General features: G+C 36.3%; 1 protein-coding gene across 5 annotated transcripts in view; it reads left to right on the top strand.

The window, feature by feature from the left end:
* dysf (dysferlin, limb girdle muscular dystrophy 2B (autosomal recessive)) overlaps positions 1–15,114 on the top strand; it is a 100,152-nt gene that overhangs the window by 29,906 nt on the left and 55,132 nt on the right. For all 5 annotated transcript variants that reach the window (XM_088073871.1, XM_088073872.1, XM_088073869.1 and 2 more), the window contains 11 exons: positions 429–602; positions 1,251–1,335; positions 1,439–1,516; positions 6,307–6,488; positions 6,616–6,756; positions 7,394–7,423; positions 7,537–7,572; positions 8,707–8,748; positions 9,955–10,056; positions 10,958–11,119; positions 14,654–14,828. In XM_088073871.1, the coding sequence (XP_087929997.1) occupies positions 429–602; positions 1,251–1,335; positions 1,439–1,516; positions 6,307–6,488; positions 6,616–6,756; positions 7,394–7,423; positions 7,537–7,572; positions 8,707–8,748; positions 9,955–10,056; positions 10,958–11,119; positions 14,654–14,828 (1,207 nt within the window). The remainder of the gene's footprint in view (positions 1–428; positions 603–1,250; positions 1,336–1,438; positions 1,517–6,306; positions 6,489–6,615; positions 6,757–7,393; positions 7,424–7,536; positions 7,573–8,706; positions 8,749–9,954; positions 10,057–10,957; positions 11,120–14,653; positions 14,829–15,114) is intronic.

The raw sequence follows: 15,114 nt of genomic DNA, 5'->3' as shown, positions 1-15,114 counted from the left end.
ATTTACATTTTATTTAACAACGGAGGAAAAAGAGGGGGCTAGAAGATTTATCATCTTTTATTGATAATGTAGATTTCGGCTGTTTCTCCGTTCTCTGAAACTCTCCTATTATTGAAAATTATTGTTTTTATCTTTAGTTAGCTTTTATTCTTCCCACCTTCTCCTACTGTTTTATTATTAACTATATTATATTGCATCTTTTTATTTTTTCATTGAACCACCTTTTATTTTTTCAGATTTTTAATATTTTTTTAACCCTTTTGGAGGAAATTTTAACCAAAACAAACAGGTTCATTTAGGAACTTTTTAACGGTGAATTCGCTTCGACTCTCGAAGTGGACACGGTCTTTGTCTGTCCCTGATTAACTGTCTGAAATGTGTCCCTGAGTGTGGTCCTCAGTCGTTACAAGAGAGGTTTGTGTTCACAGCAACGTCCGGACGAGGCGGAGAAGGAGGGCTGGGAGTACGCCTCGCTGTTCGGCTGGAGGTTCCACCTGAAGCCGAGGAAGACGGACAGCTTCAGGAGGCGCAGGTGGAGGTGCCGCATGGAGCCGCTGGAGAAGACGGGACCGGCCGCCATCTTTGCTCTGGAGTGTTCACTGGTGAGAGGGAGACCTGAGTAAAGGTTTATCACATTAAATGAAAATCTAATCTACAATCAGGGTCCCCATGGTCATGGAAAACCTGGAAAATTCATGGAATTTCACAGTCTCATTTTCCAGGCATGGAAAAGTTTTGGAACAATTTAAAATCATTGATAATTTTAGAAAGTCATAGAAATGTGTTGTGTGTAATAAATTAAAATGTATTAATGCAACATAATAGGGGATTTATTTTCTGTAGCTGTAGTAGTGTTTTTGGTTTTTTTGGTGACTTGGAGTCTGCGTTTTTGGCTATTATTAAACATTTTTGTTGTTTTTTTCCTCTTCTGTGCTTGAAAAGTCATGGAAAAGTTTTAAAAGTTTGTCCATGACTTTATGTGGGAAGCCTAAATGTTGCCTGTAAGATTAAATTTTTCTGAAAAACTGCCTCAGACCAAAAGCACAGAAACATACTGTGAGTGTGCATGGGGTGTCCACATACTTTTGGCCATGCAGTGCAAAGAACCTTTAATTAAGATGTTTTTTTTAAGGCTCTGCTTTTTTAAAAAAAAAAAAAAAACATTTGACAAATATTGTTTATCAGCTTCAAGTCTGAGTTTTCTTTTCTTTCTCGATGTGATCTTCCTCTTCCTCCTCTTCCTCCCACAGAGCAGCATAGAGGACAAGAACGATGACAAGTCCGTCACGACCACGTTTGGAGTCAACAGACCAACTATTTCCTGTTTCTTTGACCGTAAGACGCCACACAACACATTATTTTATGCTTTTGCACCCCACATCTTCACCCCATCAATACGTGTGTGTGTGTGTGTGTGCGTGTGTGTGTGTGTGTGTAGGCGGCACTCGATACCACCTGCGCTGCTACCTGTACCAAGCCAGAGACCTGCTGGCCATGGACAAAGACAGCTTCTCAGGTACTGTGCCTCAAATCTGAAACATGTTTGTCACCGTGCGTCCGCCATGTTTCAGTGGTGAAGCTGGTATTTACGCCACCTGGTGGCTGGAAGGAAACATTGTTTGGTTACACAAAAATTCAATTTTTCTGATTAGGTTTTCTGCTTCAGGCTTTATTTCAGTATTACACTGATGATGTTTAAATGTTTTGAGTTGCATGAACATGTAGAGCAGTAATTCTCAACTTTTGGGCAAAATCTGGCCTCTGATAGGGTGTCAAGTGGCCCCACAACCATTTTCTGATTCACAACAAAAATAAAGTGATTCACACTGGGAATTATTTTTGTACTTTTAGTGTACATAAGGTGCTAGAGTGCAAAAAAAAAAAAGTGCCAGTGGAGGATCCCCCACACCCCCCGACAGAGGTCCTAGCTTAGACCCTGATGTCCTAAAATGAAAGATGCCCAAAAAATCCAAGAAATGTCTTAAAATACTAGATACATCCTAATATCATAAAAATGTCCTGAAATCCTAGAAATGTCCTAAGATCTTAAAAACATCCTTAAATCTTAAATTTGTCCAAAAATCCAAGAGATGTCCTACAATCCCAGAAATGTCCCAGAATCTGAGAAATTAAATCCTAGAAACAATCCTGAAAACCTCCTAAAATCGTAGAAAAGTTGAAAAAAAAGTCCAAGGTTAGAGAAATTTCCTAAAATCCAAAAAATGTCGTAATTCCAAGAACCACACTTAAGTCCTAGAAACGTCCAAAGCTGGAGAAATATCTTGAAATGCTATGCACTAAAATGCACTAAAATCCTTAAAACGTCCTAAATTCCAAAAAATGTAAAAAAAAAAAATCAAGGTCCTAAAATCCTAAAAACGTCATAAAATCCTCTAACCATATATAGGGTTCCTGTGACTGGCCCCTGGCCTCCAGTCATTTTGCAAAAGTGGCCCCCAAATATGTGTATCCCTGATGTGGATTTTTGAAAATACCGAAATATTAGAAGATTAGAGATTATTTGCGAGTTTGATGTAGCTGCACTTTAAGCACTGAAAGATGGAGGGAGAGGAAGAGGGAAGAAGTGAAGTTAAAGAAAGAGAAGAGAAACTTGTTTTTCTTTTATCTGAAGAAGGTCATGGAAACTCGGGCTACTGTGTGTGTTCGTTAATCAGAAACCCGCCGCAGACTCAGATGTAAAAACAGAGACGCAGCTTTAAATAACAGAGGGATGAATGCGAAGAGGAAGAGAGGAATGATAGATGATAGAGGGAGGCTGCTTAAAGAGACGGTTAGAAACACACACACACACACACGGTGTAACGGATGAGTAGAGTTGATGGATGGGCTTCAGTTGAGTGTTAATCTGGTGTTTTACGGCGTCTGGGCGGCCGTGATTAAAGACTGAGTCAGCTACCAAACAGAGATCTTTTTTTTTTTTTGTCTCCGTGACGACGATAGCCGAGGATGTTTTTTCTCGTGGAAGTTATAATTCATGAACACCTTGAGGAAATTCCTTCAAATTTAGTTCAAATATCCACTTGGACTAGAGGATGACATGATTAGATTTTGGCGGTCATAGGTCAAAGGTGAAGTTCACTGTGACCTTGTCTGTCTCATTCTCATTAACGGAATATTTAGAGAGCACCTTGAGGAAATTCCCTTAAATATAGTGCAAATATCCACTTGGACTCAAGGATAAAGTGATTAGATTTTTGTGGTCAAAGGTCAAGGTGAACTTGCATTCGTCTCAGTCTCGTGGACGTGATATCTCAAGGACGCCTTGAGTGAATCTCGTTAAATTTGGCACAGACATCCACTTGGACTCAAGGATGACATGATTAGATTTTGGTGTTCATAGGTCACAGGTCAAGTTCACTGTGACCTTATCTGTCTCATACTCATGAATGGGATATTTTAAGAACGCCTTGAGGGAATTTCTTCAAATTTGGCACAAACGTTCTCTTGGACTAAACAATAACCTGATTAAATTTTGGTGGTCAAAGGTCAAGGTCACTATGCACAAATGTTCACTTGGACGTTGATTAGGTTTTGGCGTTTATATGTCAAAAGTCAAGGTCACTGTGATCTTGTCTGTCTTATTGTCATGAATGCAATATCTTGTGGGATGTTCTTCACATTTTCTCCAGAACCTTTGAGTGAACCAAAAGATGATCTGATTAGTATTTAGTGTTCAAAGGTCAAGGTCACTATGACCTTGCATCTGTCTCATTGTCATGAATGCAATATCTAAAGAGCTTCTTTTGGGAATTTCCTGAAATTTGGCGCAAATGTGATTAGTGTCTGTTGGTTGAAGATCAAGGTCCCTATGACCTAAACTGTCAAATTCTTGTAAAGGGGATATTTCCAGATCACCTTGAGGAAATTTTAAGTATTTATTTATTTATTTTTACAAATTTTACACAAATGGTCTCTTGGACTAATTAGATGTTGGTGGTCAAAGGGACCTTGACCTTGTATCCTTCTTATTGTCGTAAACACAATATCTGAAGATGCCCTTGAGTTTCCTCAAATTCAACACAAACATCAAATTGGACTCAAGGATGAACTGACTAGAATCAGGTCGTCAAAGGTCAAGGTCACAGTGACCTCGTAAAACATGTTTTTGGCCCTAAATTGAGAACTGATGTGCTCAAATATCTAACAGGACAAAATGATGAAGTTTTGGCATTTCATGTCCAAGAGGTCAAAGGTCAGCAGTGACATCATGTGTTTGGTGACGAGCTAAAGTCCCTTTTTTCTTTCCTGCTGCCTCTCTTTCCCCTTTTCTCTCTCCGGCCATCTTTCACTCTTTTTTCCCTCCATCTCTCCTTCTCTCTAACGCTCTCTTCCCAGTCCTGGTTGTGTTTATGGACCCCTGCGTCTCTCGGGGTCCCGACGGCTGCAGCGTCCTCCGCACACACACACACACACACACACACACACACGAACACGAACTTACATAACCCCCCTGGGCTGTTTGTATTGCTGTTTACATGAGCTAATGGGCTTTTGGGAATGGACGGTAATTGAATGGGTCACCACGGGCGGTGTGTCTGTACAGTGTGTGTGTGTGTTTCTCTACAGTGTGTGTGTGTGTGTGTGTGTGTCTAGGTTTGTGTGTGTGTGTGACATCCAAGGTTAATTGAGGGCTGGTGGGAAAATGCAACTTAGCTTCTGTTTACTCTTTCTCTAACGGCTCCATAGAGACTCTTTACTCTGCCTGAAATAACAAACTTCTCTCTACGTGTGTGTGTGTGTGTGTGTGTGTGTGTGTGTGTGTGTGTGTGTAACTGCACATACATGTGTTTTTATGCATGTGCCCACATTGTGAGTTGTGTGTGTGTGTGTGTGTGTGTGTGTTAACATGGAGGAGAGTGGTTGTGACCTGGAATAACAAACTTCTCCGAGCGGCGTTCCCAGCCCTCCGTCTCGAGCTCGGCATTCCCAAGCTGCTGATGTCACTGCGTGGGACAGTTTGGACACACATGCATAAGTTTGTACTACTATACTTGTGAGGACACTCGTTACCAAAAAAGCGTACCCTCGCTCCAACTATAACCTCATCCTCTTCTCTGTATTTTAGGACAGCAGCTTCCGCTGAGACTTTAAAGCGGCTGTTAAAACCTGACGAAGGATCTGACCACCGGGAGTTTGTTTATGCAGCCAATTAACTTGCTAAATTTTGGGAATATAACGTCCTTTCTTCGCTTTTTACATGCACTTCTCTTTATAGTAGTTGTTATTTCTGTGGTCTACTTTTCTTGTTTCCTGCTGATTTGTCCTATTAGCCTAGAAATGTAAAAAATCCTAGAAACATCCTAAAATCCTTGAAGTGTCTTAAATCCTCAAGACGTCCTCAAGTCTGAGAAACGACATAAAATCCTCGAAAACGCTGTGGTCAACAGCCTCAACATGCAGCTACAAACAGCCTAGTTTAACCCTTTGAAACTTGTGCAAATTTGCTTGACTTTGTAAAAAACATTGGAAGAAGGCAACAAAAATGACCCAAAAGTTAGCAAGAAATTAGAAAACTGCCTGAAAATTATTTTAAAAATAGTTAAACAAGATATAGACAAAATGCCCGTGGAAAGCATTTAAAAAATATATTAATTCTGTAACATAAACATTTGAAAAAATATTGAAATAACATTGGATGATATCAGTGAGGAGCTTTGTAAGAAATTGTCCCAAAAATTGGCAAGAAATTAGTAAAAAATACAAGAAAATTACCTGGAAAAAAAAGAAAGTTAAAAAAGAAACAAACAAGGGAATTACCTGAAAAAAGGTGCTTCTGTAACATAATTTAAAATATGTAATTATGGTAATTATAAATGTAATTTTCTATAATTTTCCCCAAGCTTTTTAAAAATATTTTACTTATTTCTTGCAACTTTAAGAACATTTTTACCAAGTTGCTCATTACCTTTTTTCTTTCCATGTTTTTAACAGAAATTGCAACAAATTGCTAATAGGGTCCAGAGGTTTAAATACTAGTTAAATGTGCCTAAAAGCGGCACAAGAACAGTGATGCTGCTCCAGGTTTCAAAGGGTTAACAATAACAATGCCATAACATGGTAATAAGGGAAAGTTAGGGAAAAAGTTGGGTTTTTTTGGTTAAAATAATTAAATATTTTATAGACCTTGGACATGTTTTCTCTAAATATGAAGACATTTGAGGTGCATTTCTTGTTGGAAAGGTCTTTCTTTCAAACATGTAAATACATTTTGGTAAAATCGGGACAAAAGGATTAAAAAAATACACTGCTGCGTTTTAATCTTTTTTTTTTTTTTTGTCTTCCCAGACCCGTATGCCATCGTGTCGTTCCTCCATCAGTCGCAGAAAACTGTGACGGTGCGAAACACTTTGAATCCCACCTGGGATCAGACGCTCATCTTCTATGAGGTGGAGATTTTCGGCGACCCCGAGGCCACAATAACCAGTCCGCCCAACGTGGTGGTGGAGCTCTACGATCAGGACACATACGTGAGTGTTTGGTAAAATATGCATTTTTAGGTACGTTTTTTTTACATTTTGGATCTATGTTCCTGCCAAAAAGTACATTTTAAATGTTGTTTTTGTTTGTTAAAAAATGTGTGTTTTTAATGTCCAGGGTGCGGATGAGTTTATGGGCCGCTGTGTGTGCCAGCCCACCCAGACCGCCTCCCCCCAGCTGGCCTGGTTCCCGATTCGTCGAGGGGACGCGAACGCTGGCGAACTGCTGGCTGCCTTTCAACTCATACGGAGAGAAAAGGTCGGAGGTCATTTGTACTCCCTGAACACCGTCACCACTTTGTTTATCTTGTGCTTATCATTCCTCTAATGTCCTCATTGTTCTTTCATATATGGAAGATTAAAGCTGCCATAATAAAAACATTAATGATTCAATTAATAAATAATAAAATAATAAAATAATATGCACTAAAATAGAAAAATAAATACATTTATGAATAAATGATTATTTTCTCATTCCTTTACTTTGTATAAAGTTAAGTAAAAATATACAGGAACAATTAAAAATTGAAATAAATAAATTCAAATTAACCTGAACATTCATTTGATAATAATTTTTATTTTTTATTTTTTAGATTTCTTTATCATTTATTTTAATTTTTGAGGCATTTGTATTTATTTTATTTGCAGCTTTCATCCTCCATATTTCTTGTCCTTTTATTTGAGTAATAAAAAAATGCCTTTTGTGTGAAAGATATTTGAACTATGAATACTTTATCAGCATGTATGAGTGTTTGAGGCTTAAATGTGTGGGCTCATGTAATATATTTGGCTTAATCTTGACCTTATTTTAATAACAATTAATTGTAATTAATAAATTCATACTAATTTCAGTATATTTTTTAACAATCATTTCTCTTCCTGTTTTATGTCTACAGCCAGCAGTTCACCATATTCCAGGTCAAGAGGTCAGTTTATCATTTTCTTTCGTTTTTTCCTGTCCCACTCTTTATACATTTTTCTGGACTTTTCTGGACCAGCCTTTGAATTAAAACTTGTCTTTTTGCTGTCTCACCTACAGGGAGACATCATGACCTCCACCCACGTTCTAGACGAGGTAAAACCACACTGACCACAACTTTCCCCCAAAAACGGTGCATCTACACACACATTAATCTGATAACTCAAACTAAGGTACCATAATGAGAGTGAGAAGGTTCGACTTGGATGAGGCAGCCGTGGAAAAAGAAAAGTGATGCAGCTGGAAAACTTTTTGATTCTACTTTATTGAAAAACAATTATATGTATTTTCTCCAATGGGATTATTAGAAATCCAGATTATGCTCTTTCTTTTATGTCTGCTCCTCCCAAGCAACAAAATGAGATTTGAGTTTTTAATTCGTAATGCAACACGTCTGTCACGATAACAAGCACAGCGTTAAAAACCATGAAAAGTCATGGAATTTGCAACTAATGATTTCCACTAAACATAACTAAAAATAGCCCAAAAGCTTTGGAAAAGTCATGGAGGTTGTTTCCCAAACCTGTATGATAAGACACGATGTGTTCAAGCACCGTCGGAAATTTGAAAATTAAGTGATTTCTGTTACCACAGTCTCTGGCTGTGATTATTTTTAATAAAAAAAAAAAATCAGTAAAGAATTAAAACACTTCCTTCAGCCTTCCTTCAAAAATCACCCAAAAAAGAAAAAGAAATCAGAAAAAAAATTGAAAGAAAAAAAAAATCACAAAAATGCTTTTTTTAAAATTGCCATAGAAAAATTAGGAGGAAAATGTCCCTAATTAAAAAAAAGTTGTATGCCCCTCACCTTAAGCTAAAATAAAAAACATGAGGCCTTTTACCTCAAAGTCATGCAAATTTATTGGCAAAAATGTGTATTAACAGACATTCAAAAAGACACACACAGCCCGTAGTGAGTTCTGGATCTAAGATAAACCAAAATGTGAAAAAATAAAATGTGAAAAAATAGAGTTTCGCACACCAGCGAGCTCCCCTTAAAGGATTTTATTTGTTTCGAGGTGCTGTGCAGACCTCTATTTTCTCACAAAAATGCGTATTAACCCTGCAAGTGTCTCTGTACAGTCAAGCATTTTCCTCTAAAATATTTGCAGAATATGTAATGTGATGTTTTACCTTTTGCTGATATTTTACGCCTGCGGTTCTTCTCATTTATTTCACTGCATTTCACCTTTTTTCCGTCTCTTTTTGTTTTCGACGTTGGCTCCTCAGTTGATGTTTCCAGGATTCCTCTTTGAAAACCTGCAGCAATGGGTACAACGAACACAAACCCATCCGACCTGTTTCACGTCTGCATGAAAACATCATCATACATGCACATTTAAGATTCTCACTCCTAAAACTAAAAATAGGCCCTTTTTCATTGTTTTCAGTTTTCTGACATGTTTAAACTACTAACAGCATTTTATTTTGTTGTATATTTCATTTTTTGGAAGGCCAGAGAGGACATATGAAGCGATTATTTCTAAAAACAAAAATCTATCCTGAGGCAAGAAAATAAAGTTTATGATTTTGACAAACTTTGTTTCTCGAGATCACAGAAAAGATAATGTGTCAGTTTTATTCATCGTTAAAATAAGCTGTTTTAAGTTGTTAACTCTGTCTTTTTCTGGTGGAATAAGTCATTTGCAATTACAAGAAATCAACAAGTTTGCAACTTCAAGATTTCGTATTTCATAATAATTACCAGACAAATAAAACATGTCCTCTCCAGCTATTTTGTACTTATGTTACCAGTAACAGACTTGTTTTTGTCAAAAACCTGCATTTGTGCGTTTGTGTGGTTTTAACACTAAAACTCATTGAAATGTTAATACTAAACATGTTAAACTAGTCATTTAACATTCATTATATAATAATTTTAAAAAAGGCTGCTATTTGCCTGGCAGTGACCAGCATGACTCTTGTTACGTTTTGTTTTTTTTTGTTTGTTTGTTTTTGTATGGAAGATTAAAGCTGCTTTTGTAAGAAAGAACAAAAAAATAAAAGCCTTAATTATCAAATAAATATGCAGCTTGATTCGAAAATAAATGGATGTGCACAGAAAAAAAACCCAAGTATATTTATATCTATTATTCATTTACATTCCATTTACATTTATTTGACAACTAATTTTTGTATTTATTTATTTTGTGAAGAAATACAGAATTAAAGCAAAACTTAAATAATTGGGAAATAATTAAATACAAAAATAAGTAATATGTCAAATTATATTTATTTTAATTATATTTATTTATTTAAATAATTTAGATTTTTAGAAATTGTAGAACAAACAAATCCAATGTATTTATTCATTTTTTAAAAACATATATTAATGTGCATATTAATTTATGATAAAACTGACCTGCATGATAATGTGGCTTTTTTGAATTAATTAATTTATTTTTAACGATAGCTTTAGTCCTCCATATGTTGACGACGTGTTGCTGACTCATCACTGTCCTGCGTTCCTATTGGCAGCCGGAGGAGTCGGACCTTCCTCACCCGCCCCCTCAGAGAGAGCCCAACGTCTTCGTGGTTCCTCAGGGAATCAAACCTGTTCTGCAGAGAACCGCCATCGAGGTATCGCTAAGATCTGCGACAGCTGCACTGTAAAAATAAACTTTGTTTTTGGACTTAAGAAAACTTAAATTATCGGACAAAAATCAAAAGTACTTACTTCCCTCTTACCTGAAGTGCTGTTTATCAGCCCAGATTGTTTTGGTGTGAGTCTCCGAGTGTTTCCGAGATTTCCTCGAGTCTCTTCCTCTGTCCTACTGTCACACAAGATAAAAAAACATTCAAAAATCTTAATCTAATCTCATGGATTAGAACCAGGAACGAGCAAATATTTGGCATTTCTGCTTGAAAAAATAACTTTATTAAACCTTTATAAACTTTTGAACGCTGAGCACACAGGTGTGATTTCTGTCAAAAACAAAAAGTCAATGAACCACTTGGAAAGAAATGTTACAAAAATTGCAAGTAATTTGTAGACATAGAAAAATATTTTTTTTAAAAAGCTAAGGCAAAATTTTCAAAATTATTATAAAATTATTTTATAGAATTATAATAATTTTCTGCACTTTTTTGTTTAAATGTTCCCTTTAAAACATTTTTTAAAAAGTTTGGTTTTGTTTGTGCTAATTTTCAGGTAATTTTCTTGTATTGTTTTACTAATATATTGTAAATATTTATGTCATTTCTTCATTGACCTTTTCTAAAGAAATCGAGGCAGGTTTTAAAGGGTTAAGGTGTGGAAATTGTTTCACAAGATCATCAATAATCCACGACATTTGCTGCTTTAAGCTTTAAAAATGCGTAAATAAGTGCCTTTTTTAAAAATATTAATGTAATTTGAATATTTTGGGCCAAATTTAAGATGCCACGTTGGGCTTCAGGAATATTCTGATGAGCATTTTTCATGACTTTGCATCATTTCATAGATTCAAGTAAATAACCGACTTCCTGTCCCGTCGGTCAGGTCTTAGCGTGGGGCGTCCGCAACCTGAAGAGTTTCCAGTTGGCGAGCATCAACTCCCCGAGCCTGCAGGTGGAGTGCGGCGGCGTCACGGTGCAGAGCTGCGTCATCCGCAGCATGAAGAAGAAGCCCAACTTTGACGTCAACACGCTCGTCCTCGATGTGGTGAGAAAACATCGTACACACACACACACACACACACACACACACACACACACAGATGTAATCAGTGTGGAGGCTTTCGTGGTCAGTGAGAGCTCTGCTGTGATTTGGTCGGCGTCGGTCGTTTGTCTTCATCAGCGAGGCCACAATAACAGACGCCAGAGTTTCGTCTCTTCTCACAGAATCGTAGAAATCCTCTATTTGCATAAAAGTAGTAAAACTGCAGGTTTTGGGTGGTTTCAGAGCTGTTTGTTCATGAAAAACAACATTTCTGCAGGATACAGGATTCTACAGGATGCCTAAAAATTAGTTTTAAAAAAGAGGGAAGGAATATTAGAAAATGAACCAAAAAAAATGGGGAAAATTTCTAGAAAACTGTATTTATATTCATAAAAAAATACATTTGAAATTATGTTGCTGGTGGGGGAAAACTTTTTTTTTTTCATTTTCAGCACTTTAAAGGTTTTTTCTTTTTCTTAATAGCTTATTTTCAAGTTTTTTACTAATTTTTTGCAAATTTTTAGGCCGTATGTTGTTCTGTCCTGATTCCACAGCAGCCGTGATGCTCTCTTTAACTTCTAGTGTCGTTTTCAGATCTTACTGTACTCGTGTGACTCACAACTGTTGGCTTCTCTGCTTTTACTACAGATTAAACCACAGCGAGCTACAATTAAAGTCGGCAGTTAGTGTGGCACCCAAAAAGCTCGAGCTGTGGGAACCGTTTCAGGAGAATAGGTCGAAGCTTACTCATGCAAACTAAGAAATATGAATGTCAGCGTAAGAACAGCTGATTTTTTTCTGTTGCCTTTATGCAGCCAGCCTGAACATGCAGTAAAACAGGTTTATTTGCTTTCTCGTGAAAATATTAAATCTGCAGAGGTGAGGGAGTGCCAGGGGGACATTTTTTTATAAATAATTCCCTCAAGTTAATAGTTTATCTTCTTAAAATTGCCAATTTCCTTGTTCAAAAATCTTATTTAATTCTTTTAAATTTGGGTGTCAAACATAGACTTGAAAGAAATGACCTAAAACCCCCCAAACTTTCAAAAATCATAGAAAAGTCTTAAAATCAAAGAAACTTCCCAATGTCCTGAAAAAGTTCTGAAGTCCTAGAAATGTCCAAAAATCCTAGAGATGTCCTTAAATCCTGGAAATGTCCTAAAATCCTAGAAATGTCCTAAAATCAGAGAAACCTCCTAATATCCTAAAATCCAAGGGATGTCCAAAAATCCTAGAAAAGTTCTAAAATCCTAAAAAACTGATTCAAGCTGATTTATTTAATCAACACCAAACCACGTTACTGAAAGCAAGAAGGAGCCTCAACAGTATTTATATATTTTTCTTTAGATTTAAAAGTGTCCTCGTTGGAAATATTTCCAGGGGTTTACATCGATGCCATTACATTAAACCATTAAAGTGTTTTCTTATAAAAACTGAAGTATGGAAATATTACAGGCATTTTTTCCAAACGGCAGCTCCAGAACAGGCTCCGAGAGTTAAAATGTTAACAATATTAAGGTCTGAAGTTGATCACCTCTGTGTTTTATTATGACAGCTTTAACTGGAGGCTGGAAATATTCACATATTTTTCCCCCCCAAATACATATCCTCGGCAGTTTAATGTTAACAAGATTAAGGTCCTGCGTTGACCACCGCAAGTGTGTGACAGCCCCAAACGGACTGTGGAAATATGCACATATTTTTCCCCCTAAATTCAGCCGCTGAGACAAATCCAAGCATTTAATGTTAACAATATTAAGGTCTTAAGTTGACTGCGTAAGTGTTTTCGTATGCTGCGGGGGCATAAGAAAATGTCATGTGGATATTTTCCCTAAATGCAGCTCTTTGAAGAGTCGAACCAGCTCATGTTAGCTCCCTCAGTTTATTGTGTGAGTTTAGCATCATCAGCCCCACTTAAGCCCTTTTTAAAGCCGCAGAGGTCAAAGGGATTACAGCTACAAACTTTTCTGTTTTTCCCTCTAAATGAGGTGATACTGAAGTGCAGAAATTTCCCTCTCAAAGAAATCTTTAACAGACATATGTTTTTTTCTTGTGAATGTGTGGCCTTTTTTGTATGGAGGACAAAAGCTGCCATTATAATGAATAAGCAAATAAATACAGAAATGATTATAATTGATATTTAGCAAATAAATATGTAGGTTATTTCAGAACAGAAACATAAATAGAAAAATAAATGAGTTACATTATTTATGTAATCTATTTCTTGCTAATTGTCAGCCAGACACATTTTAATTGGAAAAGACTAATTTCTGTATTAATTTGTTTTCGTATTTTTACACAATTTATTATTTTTTGTTCACGTTTTCCAGATTTTTTTCCTAATTATTAATTTCCTTATTAATTTCTTTTCCCCATATTTCCTTACAAAATATATAAATGCCAAAATATATGATTTGTCAAATAATAAGTATATGTTATATATATTTTTGACAAATTATGTAATTTATTAAATAGATTTAATTAATTTATTGTCAAAATATTCATATATGGCCATACTTAATGATTTCCTAGTTTATTATTTTCTGTTAACATTTATTCTAGGTTTTTGTTAATTTTCCTATTTATTCATTCATTCCCTAGTTGTTTTTTCCTATATTTCTTTTTGAAAATAAATTATTACAAAATAATTAATAATTTATTTTTTGAGAAATTGCAAGATTTGTGAGTGAATAAATCGCGTATCAGTATTTTTTGACAGGTTAATAATTTTGTATTTAGATATTTTTCTATTTATTAATTTCCCAATTTATTATTTTTTATTTTTTGTTTTCCAATTAATTCATTTCCCTGTTTATTTATTCATTTATGTATTTCTTCACAGAAGAAATAAATACAAAATTAAGTATAATGTGAAATAAATAAATACATGTTTTTTCTATTTCTGTTGGTATTTATTTCTAGATACATTTGTTTCTACATATCTTTCCTTATTATTTCATTCATGTATTTAATTATTTAGTAACTTATTTACTTATTTGCTCGGCAGCTTTCGTCCTCCATATTTCTGCACACAGAAGAAGAATAGTTATAATCCAGATTGTCAAGTGTGGTGACATTTGATGCCAGTCGGCGGTTTCACGGTGCGTTCTTGCTCAAACTGGCACCGCGTGGAAAAGAACAGAGTGCTTTACGTTGTCATTTAAGATAAATGTTGCTTTTCGTGGTGTCACTTTACACGTAAACGTTTATTTTAAATCCTAAACTGACATCTTAGTTCAAAGTCCTGATTTCCCTCACAGAGATCAAATATCTACCTCGGTGTCTTCAGTCATTTCTTTCTTTACGTGGGAGGAGTCAGCCGAGGTGTAATGATGCCCTGATTGGACCGTCACCAAGGCGTGACCAATCAGCTTCAGACAGTCAGCAGCCATAGCCAATCAGCATCAGGCGGGCAGGTGGCGTAACCAATTAGAGTCGGGCGTAGGTCAGAGGAAGTCGTTTCTACCCGTCTTCATATTTCTCCATCATGATTGTCTCTTTTTTTCGACTCTTTTTATTCCCTCCATCTCTCCGCAGAGACTTCCCTGCGAGGAGCTCTACATGCCGCCGATCGTCATCAAAGTCATCGACAACCGTCAGTTTGGGAGGAAGCCGGTGGTCGGTCAGTGCACCATCAGGTCGATGGAGGAGTACCGGTGCAGCCTGGAGGAGGACAGAGCGACGGAGGAGGACGAGGAGGACGGATGGAGACGTAAGACAAGATACTCAACTTACAGCCCACGGTTCTGTCCTAATGTCCTAAAATCCCAGAAGTGTCCAAAGTCCTAGGAATGTGCTAAATTCCTAGAAACGTCCTAAAATAAGAGAAGTTTCCTAAAATCATTAAAAATGTCCTAAAATCTTAAAAGTTTCCTAAAATCCCAGAAGTGTCCAAAATCCTAGAAATGTGTTAAATTCTTAGAAATGTCCTAAAATCATAGAAATGTCCTAAAATCAAAGAAACATCCCAAAATCCTACAAGTGTCCTAAAATCTCAC

Source organism: Plectropomus leopardus, chromosome 23 (genome assembly GCF_026936395.1).
Source record: "Plectropomus leopardus strain MGB_pleo_1.0 chromosome 23, ASM2693639v1, whole genome shotgun sequence".
Taxonomy (NCBI): Eukaryota; Metazoa; Chordata; class Actinopteri; order Perciformes; family Serranidae; genus Plectropomus; species Plectropomus leopardus.
Note: the sequence above shows the minus strand (reverse complement) of the source record. Positions and strands in the feature narration are given on the sequence as shown.